We start from the raw sequence: 15,233 nt of genomic DNA, 5'->3' as shown, positions 1-15,233 counted from the left end.
TATGAACATCATTTTTGGTATCAGAATATGTTCATTAGGTTTTCCTCGGATTTTGCAATAGTTGGCATATGTTGTATATATATGTATAGTTGGCTACTAGTGCTACTAATGAAGCACTAGATGTTAATTTGTAGACTTTTATAAACTGGTAACACACAGTTATCATTGAGAGTTCGACAGTCCTAGGATGGAATAATATTCCAATAACCGCTGTGCGACATTATGGAAACGTATTACATTCACTTGGATTAAAAAATAAAAAATAAAAAAAATAAATAAAAAATCCTGTTTTTCTGAGTAATTATTTTGAGGGCTTTGTTTTTCTGAGTATTTTTTCCCCCTGTTTTTCGGACTAATTATTTTTCTCAGTTTTTCTGTCAAATCCCCCCCCCCCCCCCCCCCCCCCCCCGTTTTATGACTATTACTCACTAAAAAGGAAAAAAATTACTCAGAAAAACAGGAGTTTTTGTTTTTTCCCAAGTGAATGCAATACGTTTCCGTACATGGCCCACAGGCAACATTTTTCTTTCTTTTTTTCAATGGCGGCTGCACAGGCAGACTTCTGCAGTCAGAGTATTTGCATGAAAGGGTGGAGTCAGGCTTGAATGGGATCGACTTTGTTTTCTCTGGTTGGGAAGGCTCAGATTGCGATTTGATGCACAGGGGAAGTGCAACGCTTGATTTTGGAATCTTTTGCATGACAAATTTCTTTGCTGAGATTGCGGAGAAGAAGAACACGTCACTGCGCGACTATGGAGCGCACTGCATTATCTTTGAAGCACGTCCAGCCTTGGCCAAGAGCAGCGCGGAGGAGCGAGTGGCTCCGGAGCGCCTTGGCCCACCACCACAGCCCCGATCCCGGCGCGGACAACGAAATCGTCGTCCTGGCCACCGGGATAGACCAGTACTTGCAAGAGGTCTTCCACCATCTCGCTTATCCCAGCCGGGACGATAAAGTGTCGGCGGAGGACTTCCGCACCCTGTGCGCCGTGCTGGGTGTCACCGGAGCAGCTCACAAAGGGAAGAAGACGAGGAAAGGGAGTGACGACGAACCGGACGAAGAGTTCGCAGACGTATGCTCCGGGCTGCCTCGTCAGATGACTTTTCAGGACTTTCACTCGCGTCTGTGCGGCTACTTTCGTGTGCGTTGCGCGCAAAACGTGTGGCGACTGCCCGTTACCGAGGAGACGGAGATGGTGGAGAGGCACATCAGGCTGCGCTGGCCTCGCGTCAGAAGGAGGAAATATGTTAGTTTGGAGCAATCGTCGAGAAATCACAACAGATCCACGGCTGCGGAGGACGCTTCTTCTGGTAGGATTGTGGCATGTTGTTGCCATTTGGAAAGACAGCGCGCGTTACATTGAACTTTCTGCCAAGTACAGATTACTGTCTTATTATTATTATTTTTATTAAACTGTCCATGATATAGTATACCCGGGGAACACAAAACAGTCTCCATCTTTTATAAACGTACATAGTGCTCATGCTGAGGAGAAAAAAAAAGAAAAAAAAAAACCCATCTGGACTAAACTAAACTAGAACTAAATTCTGACTGGTACAGATGTTGGTTTTCAAAAGTAGAAGGTGGTCAGAAAATTAAATACTCACATAAAGTACATACAGTATAAATGAAAAATCTATTTAACTACAGAAACAAAGTATTTTTGTTTGTTTGTTTGTTATTTCCCATCACTGCTTATTACTTATTACTGGCAGACAAAACAAGAGCAATGACAAAAGGCCAAGTTAAAGTTCCAAACTACTGTCATTTGTACACCTGGCTATATTGGTGTAATGAGGGGGTATCAAACTCATTTTCATCACCGTGTACTTCACATAGGTTTCTTTCAGAAGGCTATGACTTTGAAAACCATTATACAGTAAATGTATGTCATTGTTTACAGGTAACAAAAATTGCCCCTGCATTTGATTCTTATACTTAAGTAGACAATTGTTCAATGACTTATTATCAAGAAGGATTTATTATTATATATATATATTTTTTTTTTAACAAAATGCTTGTAATATCTGTTAAAGGTGAAGATTCATTGCAAATCTGGTCCTGATTTTTTGGGCCAAAAGGAAAAGAACAAAATCCATTTGGCAAGAAACATTAATTAGACACACTTTATTTGATTTAGCGGGCCACATAAAAGGATGTGACGGGCAGCGTGGTGGAAATTGTGTTCAGCACATCAGTCTCAAAGCTTTGATTGACTGGAGACCACTCCAGGGTGTCGCCTACCCTATCTTTTGTCCAAAGTCAGTTGAGATCTTGAGGCTCCAGCTCACATGAGTACAAGATCTATAGAAATAAAAATAAATGGATGGATTGTATTACTACACGTGTATTTTGTAGTTGTGTAGAACTGCACTGCATCGTCCCGAGAACAAATCTTACATTATGGCCTTCTCATTAATAATACATTGTAGCAAAAGTATTAGATGAGACAGACAGGCAGACAGAAAGATGTATAACATGGATTAAAAAAAAAAAAAAGGTTTTAGTTTACCCCGTGACCCTAACCAGGATAAGCGGTGTTGAAAAGGGATGGATGGATGGATTTTTTTACACCTCCACAAGTGATTTGAAATAAAACAATGAAGGTGTGATTGAAGTGTAGACTTTAAGACGTTTCTTAAAATCAGGAAACCCTTAGACTGGCAGGCATTTTCGAGCAATTTCACTCATTTTTCAAGCCCCACAGAATATTGACAATGTAAACACCAAAACCACCCAAAAATCAGACTCTCTTCTTTCATCAGGAAAAAAAAGTTTGTCTCTAGCTTACACCGTTCTTTAGTCAGCAGGCTACTTTCAGCCAAATCTGTTTCGGGAGGAAAGAAACTGAGAAAACAGCCTTTCATTTACCTTTTTTTTTTGTCTGCACTGCGTACTGGAATGGGAGTCAAAGGTCTGCTGCATGCATAACCTGTAAATTTAAAAAAATACATACCATTACTAGAGAATATGTTTTATTGATAATTTGCAAGGGTAAAAAACAACATTACTTCGCCGCAATCATAAAGGACGTTCGACTTGTGGGTGTTGAATTCCTACAAGATGGACGAAATGGAAAATTCACATCAGTACTGGCAACAGATGTTACATTGCAATGTGAACTAGTGGGACTAAATTATGTTTTTATGTAACAAGGACTGAAGGAGCGTATTTGCTTGCTAAATATAGCTAACGCGAACTGCAAACGAGTTCCCTTCGTCTCCATATCATCCGGAGGAAGCTCCAAATGAAATCGGCTGCTTCCAGGCGATCCAGATGCAGTTCACTCATCTGACGATTCCGGATTGCATTTACTCAAATCCTGGTCGGCAGACGATCAGCTGCCAAGCGGCCGAGGATGTCGCCATTTGGCCCGGCATTTTGCTCGATAGCTGTGCTACAAAGCGATCGCTCGGAGCGTCATCCTTTATTCCCCCGCATGATCTAAGGCGTCATTCCTGTCGGTCGCAGGAATATTTTTCTTGTGTTGGCGCAATAAATTTCTACTACCGAAAGTTTTTTTGTTAGATTTTTTTCATTTTGTCTTTTCTCTTTTCTGCCATTATGTTTGCCTTCTCTCATTGTCTCTTGGACCCCGCCAGTCTGCCCCCTCCTTCTTCCTCCTCTTCCTCTGAGGGAGGGACTTTACCTCAAGGCATTGTTGCCCTCTACAGGGTGCCAATCCTCATTGCAGTTATCTAGAGGCTCGACGATCACACATAAACTGCACAAGACCCTCGCCCACCCATCCCCGTTAAAAAACACCATTGACGTCTTTAGACGGCATTGGCAGGGAATAGATGGATTCTGAATGACGTCTTTGGACGGAATTGGCAGGGAATGAGTTAATTGATGGAGCAGTATATTTATGGTTATATTTGAACATGCCAACAAAACCAGAATATGAACATCATTTGTGGTACCAGCATATGTTTATGAAGTTTTCCGCCTCTCTTCAATCCTTTTATTCTTTCCATTCCCAGAAGAGTTAGGAGCTCTGAGGGAGCTGGTGGAGGACCTCCGATCAACGCTGCAGGGTAGCGACGCTCGCTGTTTAGCCCTTGAAGTGGCTCTGAGACAAGAGAGGAGCCGCACGCAGTCAGCTCCCATCAGTGTTTCATCGCCCACAACTTCCATTTCCCTCATACAAGGCAAACTGGTGCCCACACGCCGGATTAAAGGGCTAAATATTGCTGGCGGAAATGGTGGGAGAAGATTGGGGAGAAGATGGGACATGAGGGACCCCCTTTTAAGAGAGTTGCAGTTGATCCGTTCCTCACGTGATGGACAGCTGGAGGAGGCCATCAAGTTCAATGAACGTCTGGAGGAGGAGTTGCGATGGGCATACCAGGAAGTGTGCAAGCTTCAGGGGGTGGAATCTGCCCTCAGGAGGGAGAACATCGTAATCAGGTTGGATTTGGGTTCCATCACAAATCATCAACTGATATAATACTGTTTTATCAAGCGGGATCATGTTGATGAACTCCATCAGGAGACGAGCAGAGGAGGCCAGAGATGCTTTGAGCTTGGGCCTCGAGAGGGTGCGACTGATTCAGGAACAAGCCGAATCTGTGCCACACCTTCAATCCAGGATCACCCAGCTGGAGAGTGAACTGCAGCAGTACAGGTATGTTTGTGTGAGTGAGCGTATGTGTTTGTTTATGCATCAAGTTACAAATCATTTGTATCTGTTAGACCAGTGTTGGTAAATTTGTTGACCGCTGCAGCCTGGCGGATCCGAGAGTGGCCGGGCTGCGCCTCTGTGGGTGTGTTCACAGCCCACTTCATTCGCCGCCAATCAAAGCATCTCCTTTCATTCCCTTTAAATGTGGCGCAATGGCAGTCTCAGTGGAGACATCTCTCTGCGGAGGAGGACGATGGGTAATCGTACCGATCCGTGCGTGAGTGGAGCATTGTCACTGCTCTTGGCCGGTGTGGCAACACACAATGTGAGCGGGTAGCCTTATTAAATACAGTGTACTTTCTGATAACCTCTGGCGACTTAAATATGTCTGTGTATCTCACTATCTGTCTGCCTTTGCCCCAATCAAACTCACCAAAATCAAGTTAGACCTTACCTTTTACCTTGTGCCAGTACTTAGGTGTGGTCTGAGCAGGTGTAAGTTTAGATTAACTTTCTGCCACACCGCTGGGCGCATCTCCAAGGACACACCCTTACTACGTCAGAACGCCCAGTTTTGGGGCAGCCCGGTCTGCCAAATTGGAAAACACGTGCAGCGAGCCTTGCGCTTGCACAAAAATCAGAATCCGCCGGCATTTGTGCCAACGCCGCACATGCACTGTCTACAAAAATAGAGCCCCAAAAGTTGGTTAGACTCAATCTTGATGAAAAAGTTTAACGCAAATGAAATTTGCCGACCTGTCGCTCACAGTTGAAAAAGACATTTGAACAGGCATTCTCTCTTGAAAGCTGTGAAAGTTGCGTTGAAAGTTGTAAAATTCATGTTCAATATCATAAATCAACCCCGTGTCAAACATACGGCCTGCGGACCAGAAACGGCCCGTCAGGGGGTCCAATCCGGCCCGCGGGGATGGAGAACACATTCACTCCTTTTTTCAATAAAAGTAACTTTTAGTGCTAGTTTTGTCCACTGGAGGGTGCACTGACAACACTTAAATGACATTGATGCAGATTTGAAGGCCAAACAATGGATCACACTCATATAAAATGGTGTGCCATGTTCACACGACAATTCTGTGAAAATAAATACCTCCTGTAGAAATGTTTTAAGACATTGAATATTACAAAATTTCAGTCAAAAGCTTCACTTCCAAAGAGGTTGGTTTGTTAGAATCTTTTTTTTTTTTTTTTCTCCACGCACTGCCACAACTTTAAATTAATTTACAAAGGATGCATAATTGAATGATGCACGCTCACTGATTCATAAGACTGCTGAAATAATTTTTGGTTAAAAAATTTCAGACTGAGTCACTGATGGTGTAGTGGTACACTCGCCTGACTTTGGTGCAGGCAGCGTGGGTTCAGTTCCCACTCAGTGATGGTGTGAATGTGGGTGCGAATGGTTGTCCGTGTCTCTATGTGCCCTGCGACTGACTGGCGACCAGTTCAGGGTGTAGTCCGCCTTTCGCCCAAGGTCTGCTGGGATAGGCTCCAGCGCCCCGCAACCCTAACCAGGATAAGCGGTGTTGAAAATGGATGGGTGGATGGAAATTTCAGACTGCTCATGATTTGCAGCAAAATTTGCAACAAGAAAATAATGAATAAATGTAAATATTTTCTGAAAGTACTTGTAATCATTTGTACACAAACAATGGGGAAAATTCTGAATAGTTGTTATTAATGGATTTTTAAGCCAAAAATATTGTGGTCCGGCCCGCTTGAGATCTTTTTGCGGTGAATGTGGCCCGTGAACTAAAATGAGTTTGACACCCCTGGTATAGATGTTTTCAGCGCCCAAGGCCAAACCTCAAGATCAGGGCATTAATTAAACTAATAAATAAATTGACCTAATGCATTTTTGGACAAACCACGGGCAACCATGCTCAAATGCATACTGTTGTTTATGTTACTCTTTGATGGGTTGCTACATGTGCTTATGATACTGATAAGCAACATATGGTCAGATTGACACCACCCAGAACAATAGAGAAGAGGAGTGAAAACATGTGATAAAAAGAAAAAAAGGGGAATATTAAAGGCAGGCCAAAAAGTGGGGAGGCATGTGCAGCCAGTGCCTCCCTGGTTCCTCCGCCTGTTTATAATGGTCTTCGTAAAGTTTGTTCAAAGACAGTTATTTCCATTAACTTTTTCTTTCTTTTTTTTCTCTCCTCAGGAAAAAAAATTGGCTGAACCTAAAAGAAGTAGTATCAAAGCCAAATCACAATAAATAACAACAAATAATCGTACCTAATCTGACATAAAAACGAAAACCTATATACTTTGCCTGCATTGATAGCTATGTCATCATGCTCATACTGTATATCCAGTGTGAAGGAGCATGAATGGTGTTTATGATTTGAGGTATGTTCTCCTCCTTCAGATCTGGCTGTGTATGTCTTCCTGAACCTTCCTCTACAAGTGGAGCATTGTGTAAGACAGGTAAGGAACTATCCATCCATCCATCCATTTTCTGAGCCGCTTCTCCTCACTAGGGTCGCGGGCGTGCTGGAGCCTATCCCAGCTGTCATCGGGCAGGAGGCGGGGTACACCCTGAACTGGTTGCCAGCCAATCGCAGGGCACATACAAATAAACAACCATTCGCACTCACAGTCACACCTACGGGCAATTTAGAGTCTCCAATCAATGCATGTTTTTGGGATGTGGGAGAAAACCGGAGTGCCGAGTAAAAACCCACGCAGGCGCGGGGAGAACATGCAAACTCCACACAGGCGGGATTGAACCCTGGTCCTCAGAACTGTGAGGCTGATGCTCTAACCAGTCGTCCACCGTCCCACCGGTAAGGAACTAATGAATGATAAATAAGAATCAAATATCCCTCTTGCCCAAAGTCAGCTGGGATAAACTTCAGCTCACCCATGATCAATTAAAAATAGATGGAATCAAATATTTGTGCTCTCTAGTTTGAATTGACTGTATAGTGTTACCCAGCTATTCACGGGGTGGAGGCGCGAGCACTGCCGCGAACAGCCAAGTAATTGACGCCCTCCAATGTTTAGGATTACCTACAGATGGTGGCATCTACAGAATGGCCACAAAGCACTACGTGACGCTCCTCAACTCACTTCAGCATAGTTCCTTGGCACCAAGATGCAACAAGATGGTGTCAAAGTAATACTTTAGTAATAGACAAGGCTTTGGCCTCAGCACAAAAACAGTGAATATATGAGTTTTTCTGCAATAGGTTCCCCCACCCAAAAAAATCAGCAAAAGGGTTAATCGACGAGAAGGAGACTTTACTTTGCTTTCAATGGTTTGGTGTAATGCGTATTTGCTCCTTTTCAGCCTGCTGTTATTGCTTGTGATTTTCAAAAGGATTCACCTGCAATTAAAAAGTTATTGTTTCAACCCACATCTTTGTATATGTTGCTTTTAAAGTCTGACTGCCATCAACTCGTAAAAGTAACAAGTTTGTTTGTCTGCAGATGCTGATTGTCTGCAGAGAGCAGTGGAGGGAAGAGCTGCCTCTGACGAAGAGGAGGAAGGTGGCAGGAGCATGAGTGATGAAGAGCAATGCTGCCTTTTCAAGGTGAAGAAGCACATCAGTCAATCGCACGACTGGGCCAAAGGGTTAGCTCATTTTGAACATTCAATAAAATGCACAAAATCTATCGTTGCTATTTTTCTAAGATGACATGCAGAAAACACCCCACTCCACTCTACTCCACTCCTCTTCTGCCTGGTCTTAAAGGTGTCAGAGTCACGTGATCCCTCAGTTCCTCTCGAAGGGCGACCTGCACGACTGCCACCTCAGCAGCGATTCAAAGGGCAACAGGGGATGCTGCAGCTGGAAGCGACAAAAGCAAGAGCTCTCAGCAAGCAGAGAAGATTGTGAGGAGAAGGTGGGTGAAGTTGACAAGGAAAAACACGATTTCAGTATTTTGCTCAGTATGAAAGTAGCAATTCCACAACCTGTCATTATAGATATCCTTCAATGAAGAAGAAGAAGAAGAAAACCTTTTGTTAGTTTTCCAAATGAGAACAGATAGAATAAATATTCATCTTTCAGTGGCAGGGCCTCACACACAAATCAATCATGAGTCCAAATTTGAGCTTGCGGGAAGGCACTTCAGCATAGATCAACACAAGTTTTAATATGTTTTGCCTGGTCTGGTCTGCATGTGACATGTCCCTGTTTGTTCCCAGGAGTATGAGGTTAACGACCCAAACAAGAAAAAAAAGAGCCCCTGTCGAGTTTATTCATACACAATTATTTTCAACATTTTTAAATTGAATAACTACTGTTGCGTTAATAAAATTATTCAATACATGAGGTGTATAAAAAAATCTGCCCTTGCATAAGTAATAATAATAATTGAGTTTTTTCTTCATTAAGAGACGTCTAGTATCTTGGTTATTTTTTAGTGATGACAGATACAAAATAATGTTCAATTAAGACTCATCGATACCAATACTATCTTTGTAAAGGCTGATATGTTACATAGTGAAGGGAGTGCTACATTATTTACAAGTGAATAAAAGTGTCAGCCCTCTGGTGACTCATTTTTGTCTTTGCCGAAGCCTGTTATTAGACATGTCAGTGCAAGTTTGTTTAAAACTGTCCTCTTATAAAGTTCTGCTTCCAATTCAGCGCACATTGTCTTTTTTTCAATTGCAAAATGATTTGATAATTATTTTTAGAATTAATCTTGCAATGAAAGGAAAAGGAAATACAGAACACCACTGACTGCTGAACCTTCCGGTTTCTGTGAAAATGTCTTAGGAAGTATGAGCTTTGTTCTTTTATTGACTTGTTTCACAGCAATCATTTGGACATAGTAAAAGAGTAAATAATGGTACTGATTCAGTAAGAAGGATTATGCAAAAAAAAATAAAAAATCCATAAAGCTGTGAGCAGACCCTGGGCATTTAACACAAATGTTGGTGAACCTTCCTGTAAGATTAAACAACCATAAACTTATTATTGTTTTGTACACTGTAACATAGTCTACAGGAACAATTATGGCGTGTCTATAATGATAATAAGTATAATATTGAAATGAAATTCACTGAATTAATTCATTATTTATTATTAATATTAATGTTCCAAACACGTACAGCTCTCTGTTTTGTATTTAAGATTGAAGGGCATCACCTATAATTATTCGAGATTTTATAGAGGATTCATTGATTTTATGCTTCATATCAAGCAATTATGATCATACCCCATGTTTAACTCATTCCCTGCCAATGCCGTCTAAAGACGTCAATGCCGTTTTTAAATGGGGATGGGTGGGGGAGGGTCTTGTGCAGTTTATGTGTGATCGTCAAGCCTCTGGATATGAGTAATGGCACCCTGGAGAGGTCAACAATGCCTTGAGGTGCACGTCCCTTCCTCAGATTGAAGAATAGGAAGAAGAAGGAGGATAGTGCGGGTCGGCGGGGTGCAACAGACAATGAGAAGAGACAAATATAATGGCGGAAAAGAGAGAAGACAAAATGAAAAAAAAAAAAAAAGAAACCTTTCGGTACTAGAAATTTATTGAGCCAAGGCAAAAAAAATATTCCTGCGACCGATAGGAAAGACGCCTTAGATCATGCGGGGGAGTAAAGGATGACGCACCGAGCCGATCACGTTGTTGCAAAGCGATTGCGCAAAATGCCGGCCCATACATATGGCGAGATGCTCTTGGCCGCTTGCCGGTTGATCGTCTGCGGACCAGGATTTGAATAAATGGGATCCGAAATCATCAGATGAGTGAACTCCCTTTTGGATAGCCAGCCGAGCTTCATCCCGAGCTTCCTCCGATGAAGATCAACAAAGTCAGACGAAGGTAACTCATTTGCAGCTCGCGTTAGCTACATTTAGCGAGCAAACACGCTACTTAAATCCTTGTTACAAACATAATTTAGTCCCACGAATTCACATTACAATTTAACATCTGTTGCCAGTACTGATGTGAATTTTCCATTTTTTCCAACACCCGCAAGTCGAACGTCTTTTACGCTTGCGATGAAGAAAAGTAATGTTGTTTTTTACCCTTGCAAAACACGTCATCAATAAAAAGTATTCTCTAGTAATCGTATGTATTTTTTTAAACTTACAGGTGATGCATCCAGCAGACGTTCGACTCCCATTCCAGTACGCAGTGGAGACAAAAAAGGTATTTGAAAGCTTTTTTTTCTCCACGTCCCACGACAGCAATTTCAACAATGTATTTTTATAGTAACAGTTATATTTCTAAACTGCACAGGTTGTGCTTCGAGCAGAAGTAATGACTGGTTTCAAGGAGAATGACAACCACACAAGTTCCCATTCACTGCCAACAGAAGAATAAAATCCATATGTGGATAAAACTTTGCTAGATTTTATGTGCAAGGTAAAAAAAACCTGGATTATTGAGCAAACGGTAGAGGAGGAGAATTTGGAGGAAAAAAGTGCAAGTGTGGAGGGTCCATTTGCATTTTTGTCTAATGTAAATTCTGTACATAGTTAAACTTGTAAATAAATATTTTTTATGTCAAAAGTACTTTCTCAGTGTTTTTTTATGTTCAGATGTTTGAGATTTTTACAAAAGAAAAAAAATATTGGTGTCAAAGTCATTGTTCTGCTTGATCTGCCTGCTTTCACAAAAAGGCTGTTTTCTGTTTTATTTTCTTCCAAAAACAGATTTGGCTGAAAGTAGCCTATATTTGACTGCTGATTACTCAAGAACGGTATAAGCTCGAGACAATCGTTTTTTCTGATGAAAGAAGAGAGTCTGACCTTTCATTTGGTGGTTTTGATGTGTACATCGTCATAGTACATAATATTCTATGGGGCTTGAAAAATCAGTGAAATTGCTCGAAAATGCCTGGCAGTCTAGGGGTTCCCTGCTCAGGAAATGGCTGGCAGTGAATGAGTTAATTTTGATAAGGATGGTTTGAAAAAAAAAAAAAAAAAGAACTCATCTCTTTTATCATAATTATACTGAATGCCAGTTTAGGTTTCATTGTACTTTTTACTGTTTTTTAAATTTATTTATAATATTTTGAAATATAATAATCAATATAAAAACTCATGACTCCTACATATATTTATATAAAATACATCATCATTGCCATGTCTCTTTGAACGAACTTTAAATGGTATTCAATGATCCTGTGAACAGAGAAAATCAGTAAAAACTTTACAGCAGATATTTTGCGGGTCCTTCACATGGATGTAATATGATTCTGTCAATATCTCTTCCTGAAAAACGGACTTCATTGTGGGACATAATCAACAATTCTTAATAAATCCATGAGCTAATTCTTTTGGGTTGTTGTATCTATTTTAACCTATATTATTATATCTAATTGAATAAAATTTTAGACTGTTATTCAAGTTACCGCGGACAAGGAAAATATAGGCATTTTACAGGTGCTTCATACAGACGCATGTTTATTTGTTTTTGACTTCATTATGTAAGATCGTTCAAATGTCCAAAGAGATCACAGTCATGTCTTATTTATTGAATAAATCTATGAAATATATGTTATTTTCCCAACTTTTAATGTTCAATATTGTGTGATGATACACACCAAGTTTGAAGCGAACGCCATCTCGAGAGTTTACCACACTGTTAAAATGTTAGCACACCCTGAGGTGTGTTAACTTTAACGTCAAGTTAACAGCCGGTTAAAGTTAACCAAGTTTTGGACAACAAGATAACGGTGCCGCTAAAGTTAACGGTCGGTTAAGTCTACTTAACCAGTGGTTGAAAAATAACCGAGTTTTGAACAACCGGGCCCAGATGGACAAACTCAAATTTGACACGCTGCAATTTTTTTTCCCACTTCTTAACAGTTCAACCAGTCGTGGCTTTACTAAACCAGCTCTATGAATTGTAGTTTTACATGGTTGTTATAACAAACAAAAAAATCTAATGGTGCCTAAGACTTTTAAGCAGGACTACTGTATATGCATGAAAAACATTTATAAGCCATAAATATAAAACAGTCCAATGAAAAACAATAACTATGGCCGGTTTCTGAGCCTAAGTTCTTGTGCCGCGCGATGCCATATTGTTATGCTGCAGCTCAAACTATTTCATTGCATGATGTTTGTAACCTAAAAACTGTGTATGGAGGGACCGTTATAATCCGAGAATCCCCTATCATGTAGTTGATTTGCATTGAAGTCAAACTTTCATCAGCTGATCACATGATCATCATTGGAGCAAATGTAGCCATTAAAGATGGTAATTTCACTACATTTCATTAGTTGACTACATCATCATAAAAAAATCCGCACAGCTCTGCGGCTTTCTCTCTGTGTAGATTTTACCGTCCGCTTAAGTCTGCCATTTATGCACCTTCTTGCTGGAAACACACTCTGGGTGGTGAAAACTTAAAATGTGGGCGCGCCTTGTCAAATCTATTCGTGTGGGCATTCGCACGTCAACTTACGCACATTTCGTTTTACACGCTCCAGAGGCTGTAGTAAATCCAGCGCCATGTGAAGGTGAACAGCCCTCTGGTAACTCAGGGCACATTTCTTGAAATTTGGATACAATTACAACATACGTCACCACACATTGTAAGAAACTCTACAAAAGTAAGTAGAGAGACTGAACAAAATCTGTTTTATTGAGCTGATCAGAGAGGTGCTGTGATTGGCTAATACAGTGTTTTAGTTGTAATTTTTATTTGTGAAGAATATCGGCGAGAGCAAACTTTTTTAACCAAGAACTTCAAACATAGTGGCGGCGGCCGGTATTAAGTCTTTAGCGGTTTTTGAAAGCGCAGGGCTCCCACTACACCTACCATAGTCATCATAATGGTGCAATGGTGAATTAACGATTCAGTCATTTGCTTTTGTGTCTATGCTCGTCGTCAAAATATATCAACATGATGAAGTGACTCGTTCGGTCCGTGGTGCAAGAAAGTTTAAGTACAGCTGATCTATAGAATAGCAAGAGCACCCCTTTTTTTTTGATGGACCTCCAAACATGCACTCAGTCATAAGCACAGTATTCAGATTATATTACTTTTATTGGATTTATTTCAAACAGAATAATAATAATAATAATAATAATAATAATAAAACATGGTAACCTTCAAAGTGTTAGTGTGTTTTTGAGCGGTGCACACGTCTGACTGAGTGATGACACATTTGCTTCGTGAGTTATTTTCAAATTTAAAATGTGCTACTTTTTTCTAAAAGATTTCAATGACATTCACAAGGTGCAGGAAAACACCATGCTCAATGATTTAGGGCTAGCCTCAGAATTCAATGAATCACACCTCTTTGTAGTTTGTGCACTCATTTCCAGTTTACGTGCGGGGGGTGTGTCAGATGTCTGGATGTGAGCATATACGTAGATGAAAAGTGTGCGAGCCCAGGCTTGGGAAAAAAAGACGGGACAATATAGTCTAATGTGCTCTTTGATTGACTGGTGACCAAGCCAGGATGTAGATCGCCTTTCACTCTGAAGTCAGTTGGGATAGACTCCAGCTCCCCATGATTCACAAATGGATAAGAGATATAGAAAATGGATGGATGGATTACATAAATTACATAAGTACCATATTCACATTAAATTACTTTTATTGGATTTATTTCATACAGTGTGTACCAATGTGTTTCCGAACTATACCGAAACACAAATACTGACAAAATGTCTTGACCTCACTCCAACTGTTTTTTTTTCACTATATATCATAATTATTCCTCCTGTCAGAGGCCAGCGCAAGAGGAGGACAAGGCAAGTGAAGAAAAGAAAGAGAGGGAGAGGCTGTCTTTGATGGAGGGAAAGTTCAGAGATGCCCTCATGCTACTTCTGCACCTACGCAATAAGGTAACCCCTCCCCAAATCATTGGTGTCGTGTCATGTTTATTCGTGTTTAGCTTTAAAACAAAAATGTTTTTATGACCAGTCACCTTTTTAAAATATTTATTATTAATTGTTACAAAACTTAATCAATTGAACATTTTCTTGTCTCTGTAGAAGTTGTCCCGCAGGGAGCTGGGGAGCATCATGATGGACACGCTAGATATGTGCAGTAAAGGAGACGGTACACCAGCTCTGAATTTCTCAAATACTCAAATACGTTTTTGCTCAACTTTTTTGTTCTTTTTTTCTTTTTTTTCTCTGTGCAGGTCCATCCCAGGCACTGCACGTGGCTGATGCCCTCTACGTGCAATTATCCTCCACTGTGCACATTAGAGAAGGAGGCGAGGCCAAAGGAGGTGAGAGGGAAGGCAAACGCCTGCTTCCACCATCAAGGCATCAAACAAGCAGCACCAGCTCTCTGGTCATCTCCTGTTAACTAAGCTAAAAAAATTAAATAATCTTTTAATTCTAATAATGTAACTTGTGTAGAATATAAATGTCATCAAATCTATACATTGCTATTTCCTTTTATTATTTAATTCAACATAAATTATTTCACAGGGAGCAGACAAGCACTTTTGATTTGGGATGCTTTTTTCCTTCAGGAAACACATATTACTTTTGTAAGACGATTAACTTCCTAACCACTTTAACCCTAAATTAAAAATCCTTTTGCTACTTTGATTTGAGATACATCCCCAATCAGTTACATGTCCACAAGGCAAATGTGTGTGTCCATTTTCTAGCAGTATGTAATGCGTAACAGTACAGAAG

At 40.6% G+C, this 15,233-nt stretch overlaps 1 protein-coding gene across 3 annotated transcripts; it reads left to right on the top strand.

Annotated features, from left to right (window-relative positions):
- Positions 1-595: 595 nt before the first annotated feature.
- si:ch211-112f3.4 (EF-hand and coiled-coil domain-containing protein 1) lies at positions 596-14,970 on the top strand. 3 transcript variants are annotated; one of them, XM_061786130.1, is made up of 9 exons: positions 596-1,311; positions 3,985-4,411; positions 4,494-4,628; positions 7,024-7,082; positions 8,088-8,232; positions 8,354-8,504; positions 14,307-14,423; positions 14,574-14,640; positions 14,726-14,970. In XM_061786130.1, exons 1-9 carry the CDS (start codon positions 753-755, stop codon positions 14,893-14,895), a joined length of 1,830 nt encoding a protein of 609 aa, XP_061642114.1. In that variant the 5' UTR covers positions 596-752; the 3' UTR covers positions 14,896-14,970. The 3 variants fall into 3 exon arrangements, with proteins under 3 accessions (XP_061642114.1, XP_061642116.1, XP_061642115.1); XM_061786132.1 differs by lacking the exons at positions 14,307-14,423; positions 14,574-14,640; positions 14,726-14,970 and adding exons at positions 10,710-10,766; positions 10,857-11,132; XM_061786131.1 differs by lacking the exons at positions 14,307-14,423; positions 14,574-14,640; positions 14,726-14,970 and adding an exon at positions 8,587-9,248 and having other exon boundaries at positions 599-1,311.
- The last annotated feature ends 263 nt before the right edge of the window (positions 14,971-15,233 follow it).

The sequence above is a fragment of the Phyllopteryx taeniolatus genome, chromosome 9 (genome assembly GCF_024500385.1).
Source record: "Phyllopteryx taeniolatus isolate TA_2022b chromosome 9, UOR_Ptae_1.2, whole genome shotgun sequence".
In the NCBI taxonomy this organism is placed as follows: domain Eukaryota; kingdom Metazoa; phylum Chordata; class Actinopteri; order Syngnathiformes; family Syngnathidae; genus Phyllopteryx; species Phyllopteryx taeniolatus.
This window is presented reverse-complemented; position numbering and strand designations above follow the sequence as displayed.

Coding starts and splice junctions, on each gene's coding strand:
- si:ch211-112f3.4 (XM_061786130.1), top strand. CDS start 753: ATGGAGCGCACTGCATTATCTTTGAAGCACGTCCAGCCTTGGCCAAGA. Junction 4,412..4,493: donor AGGGAGAACATCGTAATCAG/GTTGGATTTGGG, acceptor GAACTCCATCAG/GAGACGAGCAGAGGAGGCCA. Junction 4,629..7,023: donor AGTGAACTGCAGCAGTACAG/GTATGTTTGTGT, acceptor CTCCTCCTTCAG/ATCTGGCTGTGTATGTCTTC.